This window comes from Aspergillus tanneri, assembly GCF_003426965.1.
Source record: "Aspergillus tanneri strain NIH1004 chromosome Unknown AapTan_7_pilon_pilon_pilon, whole genome shotgun sequence".
NCBI lineage: Eukaryota > Fungi > Ascomycota > Eurotiomycetes > Eurotiales > Aspergillaceae > Aspergillus > Aspergillus tanneri.
Window position 1 is genome coordinate 927,791 of NW_022984634.1, and position 10,715 is coordinate 938,505.

A 10,715-nucleotide genomic window follows, 5' to 3' on the forward strand; every position below is an offset into this window, starting at 1 on the left:
GCGTCAGCGACATTGTCGCTCTCTACACAACCAACAATCTCTGGTGGCTTGTCATTTCCCTCGTTTTGAATTTTTTTTTTTTTTTTTTTTTTTTTTTTTTTTTTCTTTTATATCATCTCAGTTGTTTGCTTGTCTCGCGATCATGGCGGCCATGGAGGAGTTGGAGATCCACAGTAAGGTATGCGGATGATACTCCCCTTTTCCCCCACCATCAACCGACTTCTGCAGGTGTAATGGGTGCAATTCCAAAGGATTGAGCTAAAGAGCGTCCGCTGACTTGTTCCCTCTGTGACTATTCCTTGTCGCGATTAGTCCTATTTTGTGCGTTGGCTTAATGTCAAGGCCGGCCATACCATCTCGTGGAGTATTCAACCGCATAAGAAGTCGCTCAATTTCGGCATCTTCAAGCATCCCGGCCATTCCGCCGTGCTGAGCTCCAGCAATCTGCCATCAAGCGATACCCCCGGGACGGATTCAACCGAAAACCTATCTTCCACCACCAGCGCGCGATCCAATGCCTCGGTTATCGACCGTCTCACAAGCTTCGGCTTGAAGCAGATCCGCTGGCTCGGCAAATGCGAGGCTGACAAGATCGTCCAAGGCACCTACGATGTGCCTACCAATGAAGGCGGAAACTACGCGCTCGTGTTCGACAACACCTTCTCCAAGCAGATCTCTAAAACCGTCACTCTCGTATTGCTCACCTACCCGACCGCCCTGCCTCCCCAGTCGCTGCCAGTCCCTCATGCCGCCGGCACACCGTCTCAGGGTGCAGACACCCCCGAGTCAGGGAAGCCGCTGACGTCGCGACAACGGGGCAACAGTATTGCCAAATCCCTTCCGTATGCTATCGACTGCGATTTGGGGTCTGTCCACACCGGTATCCTGCACAAGCGGCGCCGGAAGCGGCATCAAGGCTGGGCCCGGCGGTTCTTCTCCCTGGACTTTACCTCCTCAACCCTGTCCTATTATCATGACCGAAATTCCTCTGCATTGCGAGGCTCAATTCCTCTGTCCCTGGCCGCCGTCGCGTGCAACGAGAAGTCGCGGGAGATTTCGATCGACTCCGGCACCGAGGTCTGGCACCTGCGTGCAGCCAATGACCAGGAGTTTGCCTCCTGGAGGCGGGCTCTCGAGAAGGCCTCCTCCAAAACCCCGGCTGAAGAAGCATTTTCTCCCGAGCCATTGCTGCGGCGGGTGCCGTCGCAGCGCATAATCCCCAATGCGTCGGAGGAGCGCGAGTGGGGACGGGTTGAGCTTCTAGTCCGCCAAGTCTCAGGATCGCGAGATACCGTCCGTCGGCTAGCCAGGGATACGGACCCGAAATACTTGGGGACCAGTAGCCAGCTCGAGCGGCCCAGGGTTCGGTCTCCCAGCCCTCCTTCTCGCGAACTCAACGGCACCGAGTCCGCCGACACGCGCGAAAAGCGCTCATTTTGGAAGCGGAAAACCGGCTCGGGCACCCAGCCAGCGGGTGCCAAACGCCCCACGACAGCCATGGCCTCGTCCACCCAGCTGACGGTGCCGGGCCATGGAGCCAGTGCGGATGCGTCGTCCCTCTCGGGCGAGCGGAAACCCGGCAGCGTCGCGAGCCACACCGATCCGATGGAAGAGATCCACGAACATCTCCTGGCCGTCCTGCGGGACCTGGACCACGCTGTCAGTGAGTTTTCCACGCTGATCGCCGAGAGCAGGCAGCGGCGTCATGCACCGGGTCTGTCCATGCAGTCCCGCCGCAGCTTTGAGTCGGACGTGTCGCAGGAGTTCTTTGACGCCGTGGACGGGGGTGACGGGTCGGCTCTGCTGACCATCCGTGGGGACAGCGACGACGAAGCGGCCGGCACCACCGCTGCCAACGCAGACACCGCGGCCTCGAAGCCCGGAGACGATGTAGTGGTCGACGAGGGGTCATCCGACAGCGAAGATGAGCATCCGGAAGCCATGACGCCCCATGGCGACCGCTTCTGCTCCTTGTTCCCCATCCGGCCCAAGTCACTCACTCCGTTGCCACTGCCGTGCGTTCCCCGTCGCTCCAACATCCCTGCCCCCACAGTGATGCCCCCGAGTCTGATTGGGTTCCTCCGCAAGAATGTCGGGAAGGATCTTTCGCAGATCTCGTTGCCGGTGTCGTCCAATGAACCGCTCTCCCTGCTACAACGAGCAGCAGAAGTGGTGGAATACTCATCACTATTGGATCAGGCGGCCGCCGCATCCGACCCAGTCGAGCGGCTAGTGTACGTGACTGCGTTCGCCCTCTCATCGCTGTCGAACGGACGGGTCCGGGAGCGCTCGATCCGCAAGCCCTTCAATCCCATGCTGGGCGAGACGTACGAGCTGGTGCGCGAAGACCTCGGATTTCGGTTCATCGCCGAGAAGGTCTCACACCGGCCCGTGCAGCTGGCGTACCAAGCGGACAGCAAGGACTGGAGTCTGGCCCAGTCGCCCATGCCGACGCAGAAGTTCTGGGGTAAGTCCGCCGAGATCGTGACGGACGGCAAGTTCCGTCTGACCCTGCATACCACCGGTGAACACTTCAGCTGGGCGCCGGCCACCTGCTTCCTGCGCAACATCATCGCGGGCGAGAAATACGTCGAGCCCGTCGGGGAGATGTCGCTGGCAAACGAAACGACCGGCCAGAAGTCGTTGTCGATGTTCAAGGCTGGTGGCATGTTCTCTGGCCGCAGCGAGGAGGTCAACAGCCGGACCGTGGACTCGTCTGGTCGGGAGCTGCCCTTAGGCCTGACGGGCACCTGGACCTCCTCCCTGCAGCTCACCAAGAATGGCTCGGCCACCGGGACCACGGTGTGGCAGTCCGGCCCATTGGTCTCCAACGCAGCCAAGCACTACGGTCTCACCACCTTTGCGTCCGCCCTCAACGAAATCACGCCAATCGAAGCCAACAAGCTGCCGGCGACGGACTCGCGTCTGCGCCCGGACCAGCGCGCATTGGAGGACGGCGACGTGGACCGCGCCGAGGAAGTCAAGGTCCAACTGGAAGAAGGCCAGCGGACGCGGCGCCGGGAGATGGAATCCGCCGGCGAGACCTGGATTCCCCGGTGGTTTGCCCGTATCGAAGATGATGGCGCAGCGGGCAGCGAAGGCGAAGTCGTCTGGCGGTTGAAATGCGGCAAAGACGGCTACTGGGAGGAGCGGTCCAAAGGGGAATTGGTCCGGCGTAGTCCCAGTATTTGAGCCTTATTGGGCCGTGACAGTGACCTGAACAGTTGTGTATAGCTGTGGTATAGATCATTCTGTGAGTATTTGATTTGCATCGTCTTACATTATATGCGATTTTATGTCTTTCATACGACGGTTGTTGTGGTTGTTTATTTATTATTCTTATTTTCTCTCCTTTATGATGATGACCCCAAATGCTTTGATTTATTTTGAGTGACCTGTGTATCAAGGTCGCCACTCAGGAGAGGTTTGAACTCTTTTCGTTTATTAAGCGACTGCAATGCCGTGTCTGCGTTTCTGCAAGTATATAAAAACATCAAATATAGAGTGATCTAGAATAAGAGAGTATGGATTCCATCTACCAAAGAAAAAAATGACAAGAAACTACAACAACTATTAGGGAATAGAAAGAGTCATAGTCCACTCAAACGTGTATATAATAAATCAGACAACCGTGTAAAGCCGGTATACCCCCCCCTTACCAATTTTGATTTCTACTTATTCTCCGTCCGAATGCTGCTGGACTGCCCATCGTCGACTGTTCCGTAATTTGGCCGCTTTTCGGGCCATCCCACGGTCTGATGGGGTACTCTGACGGACCATGATGGGAAGATTGTCCAGGACCGCTCTGTTGCCTTGGTAGTAATGTTCAGCGAATCCCCCCTGCAAGATGCGGCGCAGGGAGTTCAGTCGAATCCACTTCCACCAGCGGTCAATGTTCATCACGCCCTGTCGGCCGATCTTGACGGTGAACTTGCTGCCGTAGTGACGATTGGTGTCTTGATCGATCGCCGTGTTGTACATGGGTCCGCGACGAGGGTTTTCCACCGTGGTAAGGATCGAGGAGAAGTTACTGTGGAGATTCTTCTTCTCCCGCTTGCTGATGTGTTTGTTGTGCACGGTAGCCAACGAATGAAGCTGCCGCTCCAGTTCGTGCGTGTTGTGATAAGCATTGTAGCGCTTGATCAGTTTGGGGCCGCTCAGCGAACTGGGATTAACTGTGAAAGATTCCTCGTCCGAGTCCTGGCTGCCGTTATCGGAGTTCTCGTCGTCTTCCTGCGGGGTGTAGCTTTTCTCGTACAGGAGAGCAATATTCTCCCCCGCGGCAATCTGGACCGTTGATTGGCCGCTATTCAGCTGATCCATGAAGATTTGGATCGCATCTTCGCTTTCCCCTTCGAGATCTTCAATCTCGGTTGCTAAAACCCCCCACTCTTGAAGAGCCGCAGCGACACTGCCTCCATCATCAGCAGCGTCGATGGATTGTCCATCGGAGGCTGCGATGTCCAGAAGAAACGTCATCTGGTCGAGGGCTCCATCTTCCGAGGCGCCTCCAAAAATCGTGCAGGCACCTAAGCAATGGATCGCGGCTGCCTTGACGTCGTTGGACGTAGAGTCTCGAATCGTACGGGTGAGCAACGACTCGACGTTTTCGTAGATGGAGTCGTCAGACGTAGTGATGGCAAGGAGCTCGAGGGCGCGAAGCGCCAGGGTAGTCTCCCGTACGCTGTTTTCGAACTTTATACTCCGACAGAAAGCAGCCAAAAGGTCACTCCCCCGGCTGCGGATCTGCTCCTCAATGTAATGGCCTTTAGAAAGGCGGCAAAGCGAAGCGTATGCTTCCTCCCGGCTCAAGACACTGCTTCGCTTACGATCCAGGATATCCTCGACGACGTCACCGAGCTCTTCTGTCCAATTGGTGTTGTCAATTTCCGGATTATCGGTCAGATCATCTAAGGAGCCAATACTGTGCGGTAGAAATCATCATTAGTAAGGGACGAGTTTCAACATATTTTATTTTACCGATGACATCATCCCGCCACTAGCAGGAACCAGGAAAAGTGATGAAAAGAAGGGCATACCTTAATGCGGTGTCATCGCTGAGATTTCCCGCGTCCTCTTCATCAGACGCATGTCTGCTTGCATTTCGGGAAGAATGACGAGAATTTTGAGCCGAGTTGGTGCGTGAAGTGCGACGAGAACCTTCGCGGGAGGCAGCCTTGCGAGAGATGGTTTTTCCGCTCTCGAAGACTTGACGACGAAGATCAGGCATGGTAGAAAGCGCAGAGGAGAATTCTGCGGTAAGAAAGTAACGAGGTTACAAGGAAATCGAGGGAATTTCCCGCGAGGCACGAAAGACGATAAGCGCTCGGTGGAGAGGGCAGTGATCAATAACCAGCAGTTTAATAGTACCAATAATACTGGTTGTGGTAGTGTTCAGGCCCGCTATGAAACAGGTACGGAAGTTATGGATAATAAAAATAGTTTCTCCGATACGAAGGACATGGTATAACTAGCCAAGGAAAATAAATCAGCCTTCAGATGGACAGAGGGTGATCGCTCGAGGGAGAGAAGAGAAAGAGATAAGGAAAGGCAAGAGAGAGCAATTTGGGTGATCTCATTCTGCACAAATGACCCCGTGATCGCCAACAGAAAAGAGGCTCGTCCACTATTCAGCTGATGCAGTCCATGAACTAATGGATTCTGATTGATTGCTTCCTCCAAGGAATGCAACTCAGATTACTTTTATTGGGCACTTGGGTCATTTTTTAGGGGAAAAAATAAAAAAAAAAATGAGAGAGAGAGAAGGAAAGCTGCCAATCATTGGGGTCTCTATCTCCACGTGATGTGGAGATTGGCTTATCGTCTCTCGACGCCCAGAAGGGAAATTTGGTGGTGACGTTCTTCAAGTCTGACGTCCATCGGTCATCCATCGGTCATCCATCTGTCATCCATCTGTCTGGCACTAACAATCCCAAATGCTCTGTTGTCAGAACCGAGCCTGTCTATTACCAAACTGGGGGGTATCTAATCTCGTGGCAAGCAACCATGTACACAACCGTTCACTGTCGTTCCAACACCAACTCTAGTATCCTTCGAGATTTGCTTCCCTCCAAGTAAGCCCTGCCTTCTCCCTTATGGTCATCATCATTGTCATCTTCATAATCATCCCCAATCTCCAAATCCACCTGCAAGCTAGCTTCGTAGGCCCCCATCACCGTTTCCTCGTCCACCCGTACTCCTCCCTGCACAAGGACTCGGATGCACTGTGCCAGTCGTGCAATTTCGCGTCGCGTCTGCGGTGGGATTTCATCGTTCTGGCTGGAGTAGATAGAGCTCGACACCATTTCTTCCATGCGCGTGATCGACACACTTTCTGTTGTGGACGATGCAGCGCCAGTCCCGTCTGTGTGCTTCGAAATCCAAATGTAGCCGTTCACTCCGAGTATGACATCCACATCGCCACCTCCATTGGCGGTGCTGAGAGTCCATACCTGTCTCCGGGACCGAACCACTCCGCCAGTGCCTGTTACACCCGCCACCGCAGCGCCGGACCCAATGCCGCCCTTCGCGGTCGAACTCGATGCGCCACTACCGCCGGTTCCCGTCACAGCGAGGAAGACGCCGTTTCGGAGCTTACCGTATTTCAGGGATCGTGTATGCAGTGACGCCGCACCGTCCGAGTGCACAGTCTGAACCTCCGCGACCACCAAGTCCCCTTCACTGAAGAACGTTCGGATCTGCAGCTCATCTGCACTCGTTCGCCGACGCAGGATACCGCCTGGCAGATTGATCGCGGAAAGAGGGAGCTGTGCCAGGAGGGGTGCGGCCACATCGACCTTCCATCGTCGCGACTGAACCTCGACAATGCGCCCCACCACAAGATCACCAATCTCCGGGGTATAACGAGCTCGAAGAGGCTGGACAGAGAGCAATTTATTCGTTTTTTGGACATTTCCCGCAACGGTGGCGATGATCGAGGTCGAGAGAGGATTCGAGTAAGTGCCGTGTCCTCTGGATCATTGTCAGTATGCGCCCTGCAGACGTGTAGCCCGTAGCAAGCCGGAAATTTAAGGCTATGGAGTCGAGAAAACCAACCTCATCCACTGCGGATCGTCCGTCACCACCTCGCCCGGCGTGACAATCCCTGCGCCAATTGACGTTCCTTCAAGTAGACGGGGTCGTTTGCTTGGTCGTGAACTTCTACCTGTAGCTAGATCGACTCCCCCGTCTGAGTCCACAGACATGGAATCAATTTGGGAGTCTGGCCGGGAGATATCTATATCATCCACGACCGGCCGAAGAATGGTGATAGCCATCCTCAATTGATGCTCACGGCCCTGGAGGGAAAATAGTGACGTAAATCTGTAGTTTCTGTACAGAACATGAAAAATGGTGAACTTAGTCGGCCTGCATGGTGGAACAATTGAAGAATGAGAAGATTCCAATTTCCCGCCTTTCGTGCAAACAAGACAAACCTAACTTGTGGAGACACGTGAATGTTGGGTTCCCTAGCAAAGCAACCAACACTTTCAACAATCAGTCCTATGTATGAGATAAAGAAAAAATGCGCAAGAAAAAGAGAAATTTTTAACAAGATAAACCACATTGTTTGTCCAAAGTTATAAGACACTACACAACAACATAAACCACCAACAACTATGTAGAATGTTGTTAGGCTTTCAATAAAACACAATTGTCACAACATATAAATCATCCTCCCAACTTTCCCTTTCACCTCCTTTCCTTTGGATTTGTTTGACCTCATCAGCTGCCTCCATTAAAGGTCTCTGACTTCCGGCGCAAGCGATGCGAAAAGGGTGGGAGAAAAGCGCTCAGTAGTAATAATACACAGGCAGTAAAAACCAACGTAGGGCAAAGGTACAGTTTAAGCTCCCACTCCAGATGACCTTTTAGACGGGCGCTTTGCAGTAGGAGTGGTATCATCTTTCTTCTTTCTGTTTGACCGGCTACCGCTGCCTTTGCTTCTAGATCCGCCGTCTTCATCTCGTTTGCGCTTGCCTTTGGCTCCAGCGAACGTAGGTCCAGTGTCCATCAAGACGCTATCATCGTCATCCTCATCTTTTCGAGGTTGAGGGGCGACTTTCTTGGAAGCCCGCAAATTCGATGGCCGGGAACCGGATTTCTCTGAGGCATTCTCATTGTCCTGTAGAAAGATATGTGGCTGGTTTCTCCGTAGCCAGTTGTAGACGGAGATAGAGTTCCGAAGTGCAGCATCCCTCTCCCGATCATGGAATGAAGGCTTGTCTGGAGCACGACTGAGATGCAAAGCTGCTGTTTCGTCACCCAGCCTGGCATCTAAAGCGAAATAATACTCGGTCTCGTGCTCCGGCGTGAAAAACCCAAGACGATGTTCGAGGCTAACACCAGCTGAATCATCCTCTTCTACCGTCTGCGGCACAGTATGTGGCACCTTGACCAATGAAGCATATTCGAGCTGTGGCTCAAACGCCTTACCTCGTTTGATAGATTCCTCCAGACCGTGGTAGGTCTCAGCTGTCATCTGTCCAGCTGCTACCTCATCCTTGGCATGTCTTAGCATTGAAGCGGCCACTTCAGGGTCATTCGATGGAGCTGGGTCTTCAATTCCAGTACTGGATAGCAGCGAAGCATCTTCTGATGTACTTAGATTAAACCGTAAATTGGGCGGGATGTGCAGGCTGTCATTGAATTCCAGGAGGACTTCTAAGAGCTGGCTGCAGCGAAATCAATGGTTGAACAAAATTAAAGGAAAAAAAGGGGGGGGGGAACATTAACGTACTCGTTTTGCTCCTGAATTCTGTTTGAAAGGTCTTGGATACGCAATTCTTCTCGGACAAGCGCCTCGCTCTCTTTCATTCGTAGTTCAAAGTTGACCTTAAGTTTCGCGAATTTTTTCCTAGAAGGAATTAGGCATTGGCCATCGATAAAATACACACTGTTGCACTTACTTGAAAGACCGATATGATTGCTTGGTAGGGGCATCAGGTAAACTTTCAGCCACAGACCTAGTATCGTCGGCATCTTGAGACATGGCTAACTAGAATTGATAAAGATTCTGTGCAACAGATAGAGGTAAGCCTCCTGGAAATGGTGCGCTAGGATTGAAGAGACCAAGGCAAGCGAGGATTAGCAGCGATGGGATTCGAATCAGCCTTGGTCACGTTAAGCGGTAGGTAGATCGCCAAGAAGTTCTGGACGGGGCATAGATGGACGCTGGGGCGGAGTGTTTCTGCCCGCCAAAAAAAAGAAAAAAAAATAAGCAAATCTACTGTCCGACAGGCAATAGCTGTTGATTCAATTAAAGCCTATTCCGGCATACAGCCAAATTACATTTATCTCAATCTATCTTCGTTGAAATTTTTATAAAATAATGGCACAGATCCAGAAAAAGCGCAAGTTACCCGAGGCACCTGAAATCGAAATTGACGTCTCTGCCCCTGAACCCCCATCTAAAAAAGCTTTGCGTAAAGCTAAGAAAACCGCTGCTGGCCTTACATCCGAGGCTACCCCGGAGAATAATAAGAGTGCATCTGCAGATGACCAGGCTCTCGCCAATAAGCGTTCTGACTATGGAGTTTGGATCGGAAATCTAGCGTTCACTGTGACCAAGGATGATATTCGTCGGTTCTTAACAAGTAACTGCTCCTTCGCCGATACTACCATCACCCGAATTCATATGCCAAAAGGAGCAGAAAAGTATGGAAAAGCACAAAACAAAGGATTTGCCTACGTTGATTTCTCCACGTCTAAGGCCGCAAAGGAGGCATTGGGCCTCAGTGAACAACTCGTATCCGGACGACGTGTGCTGATTAAGGACGCGAAGAGCTTCGAGGGAAGACCGGAAAAATCTAAGGAAGAAAGCCAAAAGGCAGGCTCCGCATCGTCCGGCCACCCTCCCTCAAGACGCATATTTGTCGGCAATCTCGGCTTTGATACTACGAAGGAGACCATTGAAGAACACTTTGGACAATGCGGAACTGTGACACATGTACATGTGGCAACTTTTCAGGATTCTGGAAAATGCAAGGGTTATGCTTGGGTGGAGTTTGAGGAACTTCCGGCGGCTGAAGCAGCGGTGAAGGGCTTTATAGTGGTCAACGAGGATGAGGGCGAAGACGATTCAGAGGAAGAGGCAGGGAAATCGAAGAAATCCAAAAAATCGAAACAGAGGAGAGTGTGGGTAAATCAGCTTCTTGGTCGGCGTATGCGGATGGAGTTTGCTGAAGATGCTTCAACCCGATATAAGAAGCGTTTCGGAAAGGACGGAGAGTCCAAGAGAGATACTTGTGCAGAGGCCAGTGAGGTTGAAGATGGATCTACCCAACAGAAATCAGTTGGAAAACAACACACTCAACGGGTAAATAAAAAGACCAAAAAGTCGGAGTATTCAAGATATGATGAGGGAACCGTGCAGAAGCTCAGTGGTGCTATTGTTGAATCTCAAGGAAAGAAAACCACATTCGATTAAACTACTATTGCCTGTTCCCATAAATCTGACTGGGAAAGGAGGGAGGGACAAAGGCTTGCTGGTCCAACGAATCCCTTGCCGGAGAAAGGAGCGCCATGAATCCGACGACCCTTATTTACTTTATTTCTGCTTTGGACTAAGCCATCTAGGGTGACCTTCTCTAGCCAGTGCCACGGCATTCCTTGTTAGCTCTACAATCCTTGCATGGCTAGGGCCAGTAGCTTGCTCATAAAGTCACGGAGCCGAGATTAGGCATTGGCCGATCCCTGACCCTTGATGCCTTCAA

At 52.2% G+C, this 10,715-nt stretch overlaps 5 protein-coding genes across 5 annotated transcripts; 2 read left to right on the forward strand and 3 right to left on the reverse strand.

Moving 5' to 3' along the window:
• Positions 1 to 142: 142 nt before the first annotated feature.
• Positions 143 to 3,192, forward strand: ATNIH1004_006901 (oxysterol-binding protein related protein OSH3; the record flags this gene model as incomplete). Its single annotated transcript, XM_033571528.1, has 2 exons — positions 143 to 178; positions 313 to 3,192. 2 exons carry the CDS (start codon positions 143 to 145, stop codon positions 3,190 to 3,192), a joined length of 2,916 nt encoding a protein of 971 aa, XP_033424843.1.
• A 483-nt stretch (positions 3,193 to 3,675) lies between these two features.
• On the reverse strand, positions 3,676 to 5,230 carry ATNIH1004_006902 (IFRD domain-containing protein; the record flags this gene model as incomplete). Its single annotated transcript, XM_033571529.1, has 2 exons — positions 3,676 to 4,924; positions 5,040 to 5,230. The coding sequence occupies 2 exons, from the start codon at positions 5,228 to 5,230 to the stop codon at positions 3,676 to 3,678; spliced, it is 1,440 nt and encodes a 479-aa protein (XP_033424844.1).
• A 790-nt stretch (positions 5,231 to 6,020) lies between these two features.
• Positions 6,021 to 7,277, reverse strand: RRP4 (exosome non-catalytic core subunit RRP4; the record flags this gene model as incomplete). The annotated part of the gene is made up of 2 exons (XM_033571530.1): positions 6,021 to 6,972; positions 7,057 to 7,277. 2 exons carry the CDS (start codon positions 7,275 to 7,277, stop codon positions 6,021 to 6,023), a joined length of 1,173 nt encoding a protein of 390 aa, XP_033424845.1.
• Positions 7,278 to 7,846: 569 nt separating this feature from the next.
• ATNIH1004_006904 (uncharacterized protein) lies at positions 7,847 to 8,992 on the reverse strand (the record flags this gene model as incomplete). Its single annotated transcript, XM_033571531.1, has 3 exons — positions 7,847 to 8,675; positions 8,741 to 8,857; positions 8,910 to 8,992. The coding sequence occupies 3 exons, from the start codon at positions 8,990 to 8,992 to the stop codon at positions 7,847 to 7,849; spliced, it is 1,029 nt and encodes a 342-aa protein (XP_033424846.1).
• Positions 8,993 to 9,331: 339 nt separating this feature from the next.
• ATNIH1004_006905 (putative RNA binding protein Rnp24) lies at positions 9,332 to 10,429 on the forward strand (the record flags this gene model as incomplete). The annotated part of the gene is made up of 1 exon (XM_033571532.1): positions 9,332 to 10,429. The coding sequence occupies one exon, from the start codon at positions 9,332 to 9,334 to the stop codon at positions 10,427 to 10,429; it is 1,098 nt and encodes a 365-aa protein (XP_033424847.1).
• Positions 10,430 to 10,715: the final 286 nt, after the last annotated feature.